Source organism: Apium graveolens, unplaced genomic scaffold, assembly GCF_009905375.1.
Source record: "Apium graveolens cultivar Ventura unplaced genomic scaffold, ASM990537v1 ctg8290, whole genome shotgun sequence".
NCBI classification, from domain to species: Eukaryota; Viridiplantae; Streptophyta; class Magnoliopsida; order Apiales; family Apiaceae; genus Apium; species Apium graveolens.
Genome location: NW_027421055.1, coordinates 114,043 through 129,815, shown reverse-complemented (window position 1 = coordinate 129,815; position 15,773 = coordinate 114,043). Strand labels below are relative to the sequence as shown.

Sequence of the window (15,773 nt, the reverse complement as noted above, 5' to 3'; positions counted from 1 at the left end):
ACACTATATTATAATGGCAATTAAATGATATTATATTAAAAAATACGGGTTATAAGCTAGTATGGTGTACAATGTCAAAGGTTGAAACGCTGGGTATGCTCCAATTTATCTAATCTTTGAGGGTATTTATAAGGGTGGATCAATCAGGCCAGTGAAGTTGCAGGAGTTAGTAGAACATGGCATCAAAGTGGTGTTCGCACATGGTGTAAACCACCTGCAGGATGGGCATAATATTTGGACATTGTGTTAGGTAATGAATCACCCACGGGAGGGGGGGTGAATGTGTTTTTTCTGATTTTAGGATTTTCTTGAAAGATATTGGTTGAACAAAGTAAATTAAATCTTGTATAGAAAAGTGTTCATGCAGAAATTAAACTTGCACAAAATAAAGAACACAGATCTTCAAAACTCACCTTAATTTTTGTATTAAAATTAATATGATTTGCTACAAATTTCTAAGCTCTTCGAAGTTAAAGAGCCCAGCTTCTTCTCGAGAGTGTTACAAGAATTTTTATCTAAATTGTTACTTCTAACTAGAGGACCAGTGTTCACTTTATAGCTCAGTTAACTGCTGATTTACACAGTGGATAATAAATATGCTATTAGCTTTTCTAAACTGTCACTTGTCATTTCTATTTATAGAAAAACAAATCTTCCATTTCTGGCTTAGCATATCTTTAGTATCACGTGTTTACTTTAATCTTTCTCTGTCAGTTAATCTTTGCCATTGATCTTGCACACACTTCAAGCTGCTTTTTGTAGACTTGTCAATCCAGCTGTTGGATTGTTTGTTGATTGTTTATCTTGGATATTAAACTGATATGCAATTCTGTACTTTGAGACTGTACTTCGAGATCTCCAGTTTGATTCATTTGAACACTTGATATCTCGATAAGTACAAAGGCTTATCGAGATCTCTAGTACTCTAGAATGAGTTTGGCTTGTAGAGGTCTTCAGCTCATCGAGATTCGTAGTCTTCATAACTTCATTTAACTTGTAGATATCTCTGAGTTCTCGAATGGATATAGACTTGTCGATAACTCTGAGTTCTATAGTGAAAGAATGACTTGTCGATATCTTTTTGAGTTCTCGAGTAGCTTTCCTGACTTCTCTACTCCTGGTGGATATTGCTTATCCGTTGAGTAGATATTGCTCATCCGTCGAGTAGATGTATAGCTTATCCGTCGAGTAGATATTGTTCATCCGTCGAGTAGATGTTATTCATCCATCGAGTAGATATATAGCTCATCCGTCGAGTAGATATTGCTTATCCGTCGGTACTCTCCGGAGTTTGAATGACTTCTCGATAAGTCATTCTGGAGGTTCTCGAATGACTTCTCTATAACATTAAATCTGTGACTTGTAGAGATCTTGATTTAGAACATTTTTCTCCAAACAGATTTATTCAACTCCAAGCTTCTTCAAAATTCTTCTGAGGCATGATCTTCTTGATCTTCTTCCAGATATAATCTTTAGGCTTGATACTGTTTTAGGAAAAAGACTTCAGTCTGCTTCTTTGCATTTTTACAGACTTTAAGTGTTACAAGTACAGAATACAAATTTAGATAACAATACAACTAACTTAGGGTAGCCCCGAGCTTAACTGATTACTGAAAAATAACTATTCATTAATCTTTCACTCAGATCATAGATGCTAATGACATTGTTAGCTCCAGTAATCTTTGACATCATCTATTATATATTACACATTGGTTGTGTAAGATGGGATGAATAAGATGAGTTTGTTCGAGCGAGGAGTACTATAATGCATGAGATGTTCCAATCAAGAGAGGCTGAAACTTTGTGTTTAAAATAGAGGATGAATAACATTGGTGAACAACTCGATGCATATTTGAGTCTGATTCCAAACTTTTGGTTAATGCAGTGAATGTAAAAAGAGGGAAATCTAATTTTGATACGATGGCGGAGAATTGTTGTGGTCCACTTAAACACTTCGAGAAAGTGTCTGTTGTATTTGTTTTTGGATCTACGAATAAGGTTGCTCACTTAGTAGTTAGTAGTTAGGGCTTATATTTTCGTTTTTTTCTATCATGTGATGCTGGTCACGTAATAAACGTGAAAATTTATAATTTTGACAATTTTAATTGATATATTCTTGTGTATACAGTGGGATCCACCACTATTAAAAAAATAAACCAATCAAAATAGTTTAAACTTATAAATTTTCGCGCTTATTATGTGCTTACAGGAGCGTGGTAGAAAATTTGTTATATTTTCTAGGTCCCAGACACCCAACCCATATAGCGTACACGAAAGCCCGAGGGCTGAAAACAACAAAAGCCCAAAGGGCCCACATAAAAAATATTGAGGAATGGGAGAGACGGGGGCTTTACAGAACTAAAGCAAGAAAACCTAGAACAGAACATCATATAACACAAAGGTCAGAACATCATAACACAAGGTATTTTTTTATGTTCAGTTATAAAAATCTCGAATATTTTCAATGAGGAGTGTGGTTGTGTTGATGATGGGGCGCAATTTTTTCTTCAAAAGAATTAAAATTTTCACTACAACCATTACTTCCAAATCTTTGTATGTATCTTCAAGAAAATATTACTATGCTGCTGCTAATATTCCAAGTCTCACTTCATTTAAATCCACTACTGTCTCTTACAGAAAAGCACCCGCATATTCCTATGTCTCAGGTTAGTCAGTATTCTATAATTGACTTTTCTAGTGTGCCTAAGTGTGCATGATAAAAAAGGAGTTGTCAAATTTTAATCGGTAATAGACTCCCGGTATGCACAAAAAACAAGAAGGCACCTTCTTAAAAATTGCATGAAAGTTAAAGACTAACGTGCGCCAGACGAACCCTTATATAAAATTGACCTTGTGAAATTAATTTTAGAGTTAGAACGGGGAATATGTTATTTCTGTAAAGATGCTTGATCAAGACTTGTAAGTCTTACAAGTTACTTTCTGGCGTCGAGATATATGTTATTTCTAACAAGTTATTTTCTTAATAAAGGTCATTATTTTTCAGACTTGATCAAGAATTGTAATTGAACTTGTAAAGATTGTATTGCTGACAATCTGTTTCCTATTTAAATTCCTTAATTGTTTTTGACTTTGATCATGATATTTATTTATTACAGAAAACAAGGAGCAGCTCTTTAAAGAGCATAAGATTATAAGGAAAGGAGATGTAATAAATTTGCATGACCTCCTTTCACCAAGTATAGGGATTATGTCGTGAGATATGAAGATAACATCGAGGTCAAGGTATGTATTAATGTCTGCATTTGTAGTAGTTTGTGTGTATGTGAAATAATTCTGGAATATTACAGTGAGCTCCGAGGCTACATTTTTAGTAAATATTCTTAAAATTATCACACAATTACATTTTATCTTTACACGACCTGGCGACCTTTAATAGCACTCTGCGAAATCTAACTTGGTAAATGTCTTGAAGTATTGCAAGTTATTGATGCAGGACAGATTATAAGAACAATTTTGTTGAGTAAAAACCATATGAAAGACGCTACCAAAGGATTTCGTAAGGAAGAAAAGTATGTAGGAAGAAAATTTCAAAGGATGTGCATTTTGCCATATTTTTCTTCCAGTATATAATACCCTTTTCATAGCTTTCGCCCCCTATTTGTTCACCCTATTTGTTCATGGCTGGTCCTACTCTTAATATTCAGTTATTCTTCAAAACCATATTTACAAGGCCTATATTGGAAGTATTTGTGAATAAAATTGAATCCTAGTAGCTATAATTTGTTGTTATGACCTTCCGTAGGATAAGGAAATTAACATGTAACACTATTTAATAAGGCCTTCATTACTCTATAAAAATTACTGTGGCAACTTACCTAACCAATTGACTTGCAAATTTAAAATATTTGAGGTTCAATTCAAATGCCAAATTGACATTCCCTATGTAATTCTACAAATTTTTCATATATTGTCAACAGTAGATCCTTCTCCGGTGGCCAATTCAAGCATTTACTCCAGAGTTAGTTTATTATATTTTCTATGATAGTATTCTTATTTTAACCTGTGTACTACTTACCTCTTAACATTTGTAATTGTCAAATAATGCATTATATAGTTTATTTAGAAAATAGAATTTTGGGTGTTTTCACATTATAATTAATAAAAAAACTAATTATTTTAATATTTTAATAGAGTGATGAAGCATCAATATTCCAGCAAGTATAATTTGCTTGTAAAAAGTTATTTCCTTTCTCTTGCTGTTAAAATTAGAGAGTGAACGACTATTTATTCCCTGGCCATGCCGTTGGGTTTCAGACCAGTTGATAAGTGATAACATGTGCTATGACTCTTGTAGGATAAGTCTATGATTAGGTGCACTCGAGTATGTCCTTATTATACGTTATACTTGAGGGACACATAAACTTATTTGCTGCTTACATGCTATGACTTTTTTAGGTCATGAAGTCTATAATCATTTGTACTCGAGGATGTCTATATATACTTGACGGACACATAAACTTATTTGCTGCTTAAATGATGTTTTTGAGGTTGTTGTGGTCCCTAATGTAATTCAGACCTGATAACACATACTATGACTACTGCAGGTGAAGTCTGCGCAGTTTGCAGGAAAGGTTATATTATTGTATTTTTTGCCAGTACACCATGATTATTTGTACTCGAGGTCGTCCATTTCATACTTGACAGACACATACACTTATCTGTTTCCTGACAATGTTTTTGAGGTTGTCGTGGTCCCTTATGGGACTGCAGACGATATGCTTTTAACTGATTCATATGAATGCAATAAGTCCAGTTTTGAATCTTTATTTTATCACATGCCATGGACTGCAATCCCATTCCCAGATATCGCGTCCAGAGAACGTCTGGTAGGTAGATTTGGTATTGACAGGCTGAAATGTTATGGTACCTCGGTTGTCATTGATTCATCTGGCATGGTTCTCCAAAGTAAAAGTTGTAATTTAATCAGAAAGTATGGAGGTATTGGTTATCCTTTCAGCGATAAAAGGATAGAATTTCTAAAAGCTCAAGATGATGCAACTGCTAGGAAACCCTCTTTAAAAGCGCTCTTGGGTTCCTCTAAACAGGATTTTGTCATCTCAAACAAAAGAAACAAGGTATGAATGCAGCAGCCATTGTTGTCATGTCGATAAGTCGAGTCGAGTCGAGTCGATGGAGGTCAATCTTGTCGACTAGTCAAATAGTTGTAGACTAGTCACTGACTAGTTGACAAATTAATAATAATTAATTAAGTAATATATAATAATACATTATCTTATATATGTGGTTTCCCACAACAAAATTCTAACATTCTCATACTCATATGTATATCGATCATAAGATAGATATGTTAAACACATCTTTTTTCCCTTCTATATACTCACATAGATAAGCTGACTATACAAATATATAAACATATTATACTACATGTATATTCAGTTTTAATCAATTTGTATGTACATAAACACACCTACATAAAGATTTATAAGTTGAAATTACATGTTGATTGTTGCTGATGTTGAGTAGGTTTTTACATTATTTCTCATTTTAAATTTTGATTGGATTTTGCACTAGTCGACCGACTAGTCGATAAGTCGACCGATTAGTCGGCCAAGTCGATCGACTAGTCGACAATTTGCAAGTCGAGCTCTCCAATTGACTTTCTCAAACCAACTAGTCGACTAGTCGCGACTAGTCGAGCGCTGTGACAACAATGGCAGCAGCAGAATCTACACTTGACAACATTCTAAATTAGTTTAAAATTTCTAGCATTAATAATGCATGTTTTCATAATTTTTGTTATTAATAATTTACTTGTAGGTACTTATTGACACTTTTAAAGAAAAGGTGGTGGCACTATATTTTTACGAAGAGGGTATTACTCCTAATTGGCTAACAACAAACATTAAGGTGGCCTATGAAAAGTTGGCACAAACTGAATCTTGTTTTGAGGTTGTGCTCGTATATCTTCATTGCACAAGTGGAACTATTGATTATACGAGTGAAAAATCATTTCAGAATACATTAGAGACTATGCCTTGGTTGGCACTCCCCTTTAAAGATCCAAGATGTGAGAGATTGATGCGCTTTTTCAGTTATCCTTATGACGGGGAACCTTCAGTGGAAGCTCCTGCACTTGTAATCATTGGGCCACAAGGGAAATTCATTGAACCTTGTGGTGCTGAAATTATAGGCAAATTTAAGCTTCCAGCATATCCATTCACTCGTGACAGAGTTGCCAAGTTGGACACTGAAATAGTGAGGGAACTAACGCTGGATATGCTCTGGGATCAAAACACTACTTTCAGAAGAAAAGATGGGAGAAAGGTCAGTTCTTTTGACATTTTTTCATCGTGTTTAGACTCTCTTCTCTTGTCTTGAAACCTTTGCCGTATGGTCCAGTCTCATTCATGTTCCATTCTTAATTAATCACTTAAATACCTAAAGTCTAAAGTACTGAATAATTTATATGTTCACTTGATTAGAACTGTATTACAGTTAAAAAAAACAAGAGCATGAAATTAACCAATATAATTATCTGGGTAATTTGATATACCTTTGTGCATCAATATAGATTTTATAATAGTAGCTCTTGACAAACACGCAAACTCTTAGTCTCAGGCATTACATTGTGAATCTCGCTGCTGATTGGGTCTACTGACCTTGTAGCATTTAATCAGGTAATCAGAATAATTAATTGGAGCACTAACTGGATATATTCACGTACAATTAATAGAATGTTGTTTATTATTGTTATTTGCCTTTCAAAATAATTCCTTAGATGATTATTCCTATATTTAAGTTTGATTTAAATGTTTGTGAGAGTTAGATGTTCCCTTATTTCTCTGTACTTATTTACCTTTTTCTTTTGCTAATTAATTACACACGCACAGTCGCACACAACAGGAGTCGAACTCTTGACCTCCCGCAAGGGACAAGAGCTCAGTCATTGCACTAATTCTTTGTTGGCTCTGCTTATTTACTTAATCCAACCTTGTAGGTTCAGTTTTCTCAACTTATCGGAAAGAGACTCATACTCTTTTTTGAGGGTGTTGATTGTACAGAATCACATGCCAATAAGTTCTTAAAAATGCTGAAGGAAAGGTATCTGAGCATGAAGGGTACGGATGATGCGTTTGAAGTAATATACATCACCAATTGCAAAAGTGAATCCTTATACAATAAAAACATTAAAGATGTTCCATCATGGTTTGTCTCACCTGCATCCGAGCTCTTACCCGTTGATCTTAGTTTGTATTGTTGTTATTGTCACATGCTATCCATACCGGATGTTGGTGCTTGTGGCTGTAGCGGATACCGTGAATGGCGTCCAACATCTTCAATGCTTGCCTTCGATCGAGATGGACAAATCGTGAGAAAATCGATACAGCTCTCTTTTACGGATATGGATTTCCCCTTTCATGCTAGCAATATGGAAGATGAAGCTTATTATGAATTAAGCTATTTTTACAACTGGGATAAAAGTAAGATGAGCCAATTCTAAGAGCATAGTGTAACGAGTACGGACCAACATGCCAATGTAACCACCTTTCCTTCCTTGAAGACTAGCATGCTTAATCGCATTTGGTACTTGACTTGCTTTGGTCAATTTTAGACATGATGATGATAGACTAAATAGTGTACTCTATCATTTGTGCTGATGATAAATATTGGAAAATATTTTAAAATAAATAAAACTATATTTTAAGAATATAATTTTGCAATTGTTTACATAATTGGGAATTTTTCTTTTATAAAAAATATCTCACTGTAAAGTTTTTGATTTAAATGTGTTGTTATCTTAATTAATAGTGAAAATATAGCAAAAAAGTCTTTTAAATATTGTGTTTTCCTAACAAATACTTTTTTATTACCCTAAGAAACACTTTTTTGAGCTTAAGCCCATACCAAACACCCTCCATAAAAAATGTGTTGCCACACTAAACACGAGACCCATTTCCATTATTTATAAAACTGTTTCTAAAATAAATAATAACTTGGGCTTGTGATAAACCAATAATTAAATATATTTATAAATATATGAGCCGTGTTTGCAATTTAAAAAATAAAATTAATAACCAAGGATTGAATTAAATTAGAGATCTAATTGTCAATTTATTGATTAATTTAAAAAAATTGAATTTTTTCGATCCCAACTATAATAATGTTGAGGTTTTACAGTACCATATACAATTAGGGGTGAGTATCGGGTGAAATGGACGGGTTTAGAGCTCATAACCATCCAAACCAAATTTAGCGGTTTTATATTTTACTTAACCATTACCGTAACCATAACCGTTACTGATATAACCAAACCACCCAAACTATAACGGTTCGGGTTGGGCGGTTTCCGTTTAAACCGTTAAGAAAAATATGTGCATATATTTACTAGGTAAAAAATTTAATAAGTTAATAAATTATCAACTAAACAAATTCATTACGTAATAATTTGAATTTTTTAACTTCAATATATAACATTCAAGTGCACTTAACATAACATGGATTCAACTACTTATAAATATTAATAATTTATCTAATATATGTATCCTTAAAATATATAAATAAAATATTTTAATAGATTTGGGTGGTTTGGATATAACGGGCGGTATAAAAGACAAATTCAAACCAAACTGTTATTTTTCGGGTTTTGGAAAAATGAAACCATAACCGATTCAAACCGTTACAAAACCATTAAATTTCGGTTTGGGCGATTTGAAACGGTTTGTTTGGACGGTTATGAAATTTTTTGCTTACCCCCTATATACAATACAATGTGTAAGTTTGTTTTTGCTGCACAAAGCCAGGGGAGATTGCACTCTCCCGGTAATTTAGGCATGGGTCTATTGCTGCTTGTAAGTGTGATAGAGTTACAACTTACAAAGCTACAAATTGCAAAATGCTCCAGGGACACATTATCTGGCATTCTTGGCTTTACATATTCAAATTATAAGTACAATTTTAACTCCTCAAGGCTTACCAGAACTTCGGGCTATGGTTTCAGCCTTTGGGTTTTTGTGTATGATAGGAGGGTGGGGTTTCGGAGCATTTTACCAACCTATGAAATAAAATTTAATTATGAATTTAAAGTTCCAATAACTAACACATATTTTTTGAACTAAAAGAAGCGGCCATGAACAAAACAGAGGCTAGCGAAAGGAAATATAATTTGGCAAATGCATGCCTATTACATAACCTTGAATAATAAGTACCGATTACTCATGAACACAATAACAAACATATATTTGGTAAAACTTATCTCTAACAGAAGTACTATTTCCAGAAACAATACTGACCAAATTAAGGGCCAATTGGGCCTGGCATCAAGGTAACCCCAACTTACAGGCAATTATACTTCTACCTTCGAGTTTACAATTCGTCGCCACTAGGCCTATTATGAAATTGTAATTCTTGATCGACCATATCAGACCTATATATATATGGTAAGTTCTCATTTTTGCCATATCTGTTGATCTGCAACCCACAATGAAGTTCATCCATTTCCCCCCAAAAGTAAGAACAAGTTAATTCATCTAATGCTTCCTCTTCCATGCTGCCAGCACCAAATGGAAAAGCACTGCTATAGAAAATAAGCTCTAATGATTTCCTGACAACACTTCCATCTTGATCAAAGGCAAGCATTGAAGATTCACGACGACTAGATTTGCCACATTCGCTGCACGAACGAGTAGAAATAGCAGGTTCCAACAATAGGTGACAATAACAACAATACAAACTAAGATCAATGGTTGACAAGTCCGATGCAAATGATAGAACCCATGGCACATCTGCAATGTGCTTCTTGTAGGGAGATTCCTCATCACCTGAGCTTATGTATATCACTTCAAATTCGTCACCTGTATCCTTCATGTCGAAATATCTTTTCTTTAACATGCTTAGGAACTTGACTACCACTTCTCTACGGGTATCAAACTCTTCATTACCCTCAAAAAAGATTATTATTCTCTTTCCAAGAAGTTGAGATAATCGAACCTATAAAGTAGTATTTTAAAGTAATATGGATAAGAAACCCATGAACCACACATGCATTGAATGTTCAGAATTTGATATGGAATAAGGAAATACAAAATTTGTTTGTATTTATTTTATGATGTTACTGGCTTATAGCTCATGTTACATCTACTTTTGTCACAATTTATGATTTATTTTTTATAATATAGTACTACATAAATTGAGAAAATGTAACATATAGCTAAATTTATATATAAAAAAAATGACGAGTACTTTAATTCCATTTGATTGGGTCCAATTACAATTATTGCTAAAGTTACTGAACAAATTACAAAAAAGAAAACATTTCACTAAATTTTATTTATGTATTTGTTTTAGTGTAATTAAAATTTTAAAAGTTGATGTGCAGTGATAAAAGGCATATCTAAAATTTGTCTTGTATTTTATGCTTATTATTATATTTGTGGTTCAAAAGATTTCACATAATACTCTATTTAATTTCTGTTTTAATAAATACAAATTTATTAATACAGAATTTGTTAATGTAATACTTTATTTCAACATTTTGTGATGTTTAAATTTTCTTTGATTCATTATTTAATAATTGGTATTATTGTTTTTACTTTTAATGGTCTCAGTTACGAGCTCATCACCGAATATATAAATATACATTTACACACACACATGTTTAGTTTTTTTTACAATTGCAACATAATGTATTGTAGTTGCGAAGGTTTGAACCCATTTCCTTTATTAGCATAAAATAAGGAATATTCTTTCCTATTACACTTAGTATTTGTTATTTGTTGAGCAGACATAGTCACATAGACATCGAAAAATTTGACAACCACATAGAGATCCATATTTACAAATAAATTTATTACTGATTTGTTATGAAGTTCAATTATGTTGGCTAAGTAGGTCATTAATAGTATTACAATTCATAATTCTGGAGTAATAATTTGATTGTTTCTTTTGTTGTGGTAGTTGATTAGCATAAAACAATAGCTCTCTTATTGTGGAGATTAAAGGTTACTAATCTATAAGATGTACTGAACGAAGACTTTGATTAATTATTTAAATTAAGAGTCTTCTTTTATTCTGGTTTAGTCTAGCCATTTTTTTAATGTTTTGTTCTCCATTCTTGGCCAACATTAAATTGTTCTCAACCTTTAATATATGGAATGCTCATCCAGGTAACTAATAAATTTAAGAACAAAATTAGTAATAGAATTGAAAACAAACCAGACATTAAAGGATATAGACAAAAGAGATTAAGGCAAAATAACAAAATGTCAAAAGTACTAACCTTGCTCTTATCTTTTTTCCTAAAAGTCGTGTTTGGATCCCAGAGTGTTTCCAGTTTCAGTTCCCGTATTTTTTCAGTGTATAACTTGGCAACTTTCTCACGAGTGAATGGGTATGCAGGAAGCTTAAATTTGTACATGATGTCAGCACCCCAAGGTTCAATATATTCCCCATGAGGCCCAAAGATTACAAGTGTAGGAGGGTCCTTCCCCTTATTCCAATCGTTAGGGTAACCAAAAAAGCGAGCCAATCTTTCACATTTTGGGTCTTTAAACGGGATTGCCAACCAAGGCATAGTCTCAAATGTTTTGCAATATGATTCTTCACTCGTATGATCTAAAGTTCCATTCGTGCTGTAAAGATATATGAGCACAACTTCAAAACAAGATTTATTTTGTGCCAACTCCTCGTACACTTTTTTAATATTTGTCGTCATCCACTTAGGAGTCATACCCTCTTCGTAAAAATATAATGCTACCACTTTTTCTTTAAGAGTGTCAATAAGTACCTGCCAATAGTAAAAGATGATTAAAAACAGGTACTTTTAGATGTAGATATATAAAGTGTTAAACCCATTACAATGCATGGATACTATTTTTCCTGTCATATTCATAAAGCATACCTTATCCCCTTTGTTTGAGATGACAAAATCACGTTTCGGGGAACCCAAGAGTGCATTTAAAGAGGGCTTCCTAGCAGTTACAGCATCTTGATCTTCTAGATATTTAATATATTCATCACTGAAAGGATAACCCAGACCTCTATATCTTTCAAATAATTCAGAACGACCACGTTGCAGAACTATGCCAGATGAATCAATAACAACCGAAGTATTATAATAAAAGGACCGGTCAATACCAAATCTACTCGCCAGACGTTCTCTTGATGTAATATCTGAGAATGGGATGGCAGTCCATGGCATGCAAGAAAATATATCTTCAAAATTCCTCTCGGAGATAGTATGAGAATCACTTATAATTCTATCTTCTGCAGTCCCGTATGCAACCAATACAACCTCAAAATTATTTTCGGGCAGCAGATACGTGTATGTATCTATCAAAGATGATACGGACCTCCTCGACACCCACCTCGAAAATGAACGGTGCAGTGGCACAAAATACAAAACTATTACATTGCCTGCCAAATCCGCAGCCTTCACCTAAAAAGTCGTAATACTAAATGTGTTATCAGTTGGTCTCGCTGTTAATAACAATAATCAATAAACAATAAAACGGCCTTCATTGCACAATATTTTCTTATAAGTTATAACTTTTTGTATAAATTTTATATTATTGAAACAAAATAAAAAACTGTACTAGAATTTCAAGAAATCAAGCAAACAGAAGATAAGGAAAATATTTCCTGGAGTAAAGGCAAAAACATGTTCGTGGGAAATATTTTCTGCGAAATGGACGGAGCCTAGTGATAGTTATACATACCTCTTCATCATTATATTTTAGAAGGTAATTCCTGTTCTTCGTGAAAAGGAAGTCCTGTAAATTAATCATATCTCCTTTTTTAATTTTAAATTGTCCTGTTGCTTCCTCCGTTGGTACTTGATACTTGCGATGGAGGTCATCTGTGATGCATGATAGCTTGTAAGAAAAATTAATTTTTGAGAAAAGCCGATAGCAGATTGAACTTAGTGGATCAACCGCAGAAAATAATTCACTAACACAAGCGTTCCTAACAAACCGCAAAAAGGAACCCATGAAGAGAACGAATTTAATTTTCACTAATACCTCAATAATCAAGTCTAATATTAAGTACAAATTACAATTCTTATACAAAGATGGAAACCCTATAGAAAATAAACTAAGCCCTATAAACAGATGGGATTATTATAAATAATCTAGTTATTTAATACTCTGAAAGCCCTACAAATAAAATATACTATTTATCTCTATACTATTACTAGACATACATAACTAATTGTTAACATATAATAATCCTATTTATATCTCTTTTCCCTTGTTAGAGAAAACTCGACCAACAAAGAAAAACTTTTTCCACTTGCAGAACATTGAGATGGCAAAAAACTAGCAAGTGAAGGAGGCTTAATCAAGTTTCTGGAATGATGGTGGTCTCCACTTCACTAATATCATCATCGACCATTTTTTCCTATTAACGATCTAACATTTCCCACAAAAGATTCCACAACAACGTCGGTAACATGTCATGTTTTGCTCTGCAAATCTCAAACAACCACATTTTCTTCATGCAACTGATTTTCTGTATTCTTATCTTATACTACATGCTAAATATCCAATGCAACTTCATCCCCTTCATTTTTGCATTCTACGAATATAAAAGAATAAGTTGAGATGTAATAATCTCAAAAAATCCCCTCTTTTCACTCCTTTTTTTGTCAACTTTCTTTTCTCAACTCAACTATGTACTTTCAACTTATCTAGTTCCCATAGTCAAATACTCTCTCTGTCCCTCCCACTTCTTTACACTTTCCTTTTTGGGATGTCCCATCCAATTGTTTACATTTCAAAATTTTCCAAGAATAGTAAAGTTTTTATTATTTTTAAAATAACTGCATCACTACTTCTCTCCACTATACCCACTTTATACATATATATGTTAATCGGTCTCACTACTTTACTCACTTTTTTAACTTTCATCCACTACTTTATCATTTTTCTTAAACTCCGTATCCAACCCAAATGTAAACATCTGGGACGGACGGAGGGAGTAACTTGTTTTGACAACAAAATACATATACTCCATAATGCAGCTAATTACAATTACATTGATCCTCAAGGTAATAATTATTATCTTTTACCCTCTCAATCGCAGATTTTGCATAAACATGATTTAACCTTGGAACAACTAAAGGCGCTGATTCGGGAAATGAAATAATGAGACCCTCTCTTTTAACTTTTGGAAATGGTTGAGTTACATTTTTTTTCTGAGGCTAATTGTAATTTTCTGACAGTACAAGGACTGATTTAATATATACAAAAGTTCGGGAACTGATTAGACAGTTTTCTAAAAGCTGATGGGTAAGTAATGTAAGTTTAAGAAGCTGGAGGGGCAGAAACTTTTGGAAAGGTCAGGGACCAGATCAGAAGGTAGGCACTGGAATGCAACTCCTGAACAAAATATAAGATAGCAGTCCGAGATTGGCCTTTATATATCAAACTGGTTTCAAAACAAGACAAGCTGGGGTATAAAACATAAAAATTGGAGTGGGCGATCAGAATAAAATTCTGAGCCTTGCCGATTAAAAAGATGATTGTGAGCCCTACGATTCCGTTCACATTCCGTTGGTTAATTCTTCTTTTACTGTTTCTAAAACACAGGGGCTAATTATAGTGTGGCAGCCAAATGCCCAACTGATTTTAAACTAGTTACTTGTTGAATTTTAATGAGTCTTGCCATTTCCGAAAGATTTTCGAATTATCTACATTTTTCATTTTTGTACTTATCCAAATAAGATTATCTGCATTGGGACAACTAACTGGGGGCCTAAGGATTATTAAGTCCTACATTCTAGTTCTGTTTGTCTAAATTCAAATTTAGTCTTGTTACAAACTTAGCTTATATTTGAATACTTCCCAGTAAGATGAAATCTTTGTCCAGGAGCAACTTCAACAATTACTTAGCATACCCCTCATAAATAATACTATTATTAAAATGACTCTTAGTTATGTAGGATAAAAAATTATTTTTTCACTCCAACATACAACTCTCCTCAAATTCAACCTCTATCTATTTTTTCTCTATTTTTTATTATATACATGGGTTTGTCTAGTACGTGCTTAAACACTAAAACTTATAAAATTTATAGGGTTTTGACCGGTGTATTTATTGTAATTGAGGTCCACCAAAGCTATATATTTGAATATTTTCATCTTACTAGGAAGTATTCAAAAAAGTGGTTGTTAGACATCTTTTTAAAGAGTAAAAGCAATATTTGACCACAATACTCTAAATATAAAATTCGGTCTATATAAAAATATCACTGTATTCGGTATAAACCAACTAGCAGTTGAAGCATAAACACATAAATAATTGATTTAATTGATAATAGTGTATAATAATATTGGCTAACCTGAGTGAGTGGAAAACGGGCATGTCTGCAAATAAGAAGTGGAAGCAGGAAGTATAAATTTGAAATAATTAGTTGAAGTAACATAATAATTCTTGATGTCTTGACTGCATAAAAGATTGCGACCTATTATCATCTTTACCAAACCCTTCATCTTCATTACAAAACTATACGTAAGTAACCCCCTTCAACTCATCTGTGTGTTTGTATTATGTCCATCTTATATTTCCGGTTCACCGGCACAGGGTCAATTGTAAACACCCTACCCCTAGCGGCCCTAACTTGGTAATTTTTTTTTTTTATTAGCAGTCATCTGTTATATATTTTTACTTATATAAAATATATAAGTTTTAGTTGAAATATAGTCAATTTGACTAGTCAAAAGCAATGTTGTAAAAAGTAGTAATCAGATTTAACAGGTGTATGCATCACTCTAGAACTAATCGAGTAATCGGGG

At 33.2% G+C, this 15,773-nt stretch overlaps 2 protein-coding genes across 2 annotated transcripts; one reads left to right on the top strand and one right to left on the bottom strand.

Annotated features, from left to right (window-relative positions):
• Nucleotides 1–1,920: 1,920 nt before the first annotated feature.
• On the top strand, nt 1,921–7,671 carry LOC141704838 (putative nucleoredoxin 1). Its single transcript, XM_074508002.1, has 4 exons — nt 1,921–1,998; nt 4,566–5,096; nt 5,800–6,306; nt 6,980–7,671. The coding sequence occupies exons 1-4, from the start codon at nt 1,921–1,923 to the stop codon at nt 7,481–7,483; spliced, it is 1,620 nt and encodes a 539-aa protein (XP_074364103.1). The 3' UTR covers nt 7,484–7,671.
• Nucleotides 7,672–9,103: 1,432 nt separating this feature from the next.
• Nucleotides 9,104–15,600, bottom strand: LOC141704841 (putative nucleoredoxin 1-1). The gene is made up of 5 exons (XM_074508004.1): nt 15,320–15,600; nt 12,696–12,835; nt 11,879–12,415; nt 11,258–11,764; nt 9,104–9,969 (listed from the first exon to the last, which is right to left on the bottom strand). Exons 1-5 carry the CDS (start codon nt 15,474–15,476, stop codon nt 9,346–9,348), a joined length of 1,965 nt encoding a protein of 654 aa, XP_074364105.1. The 5' UTR covers nt 15,477–15,600; the 3' UTR covers nt 9,104–9,345.
• Nucleotides 15,601–15,773: the final 173 nt, after the last annotated feature.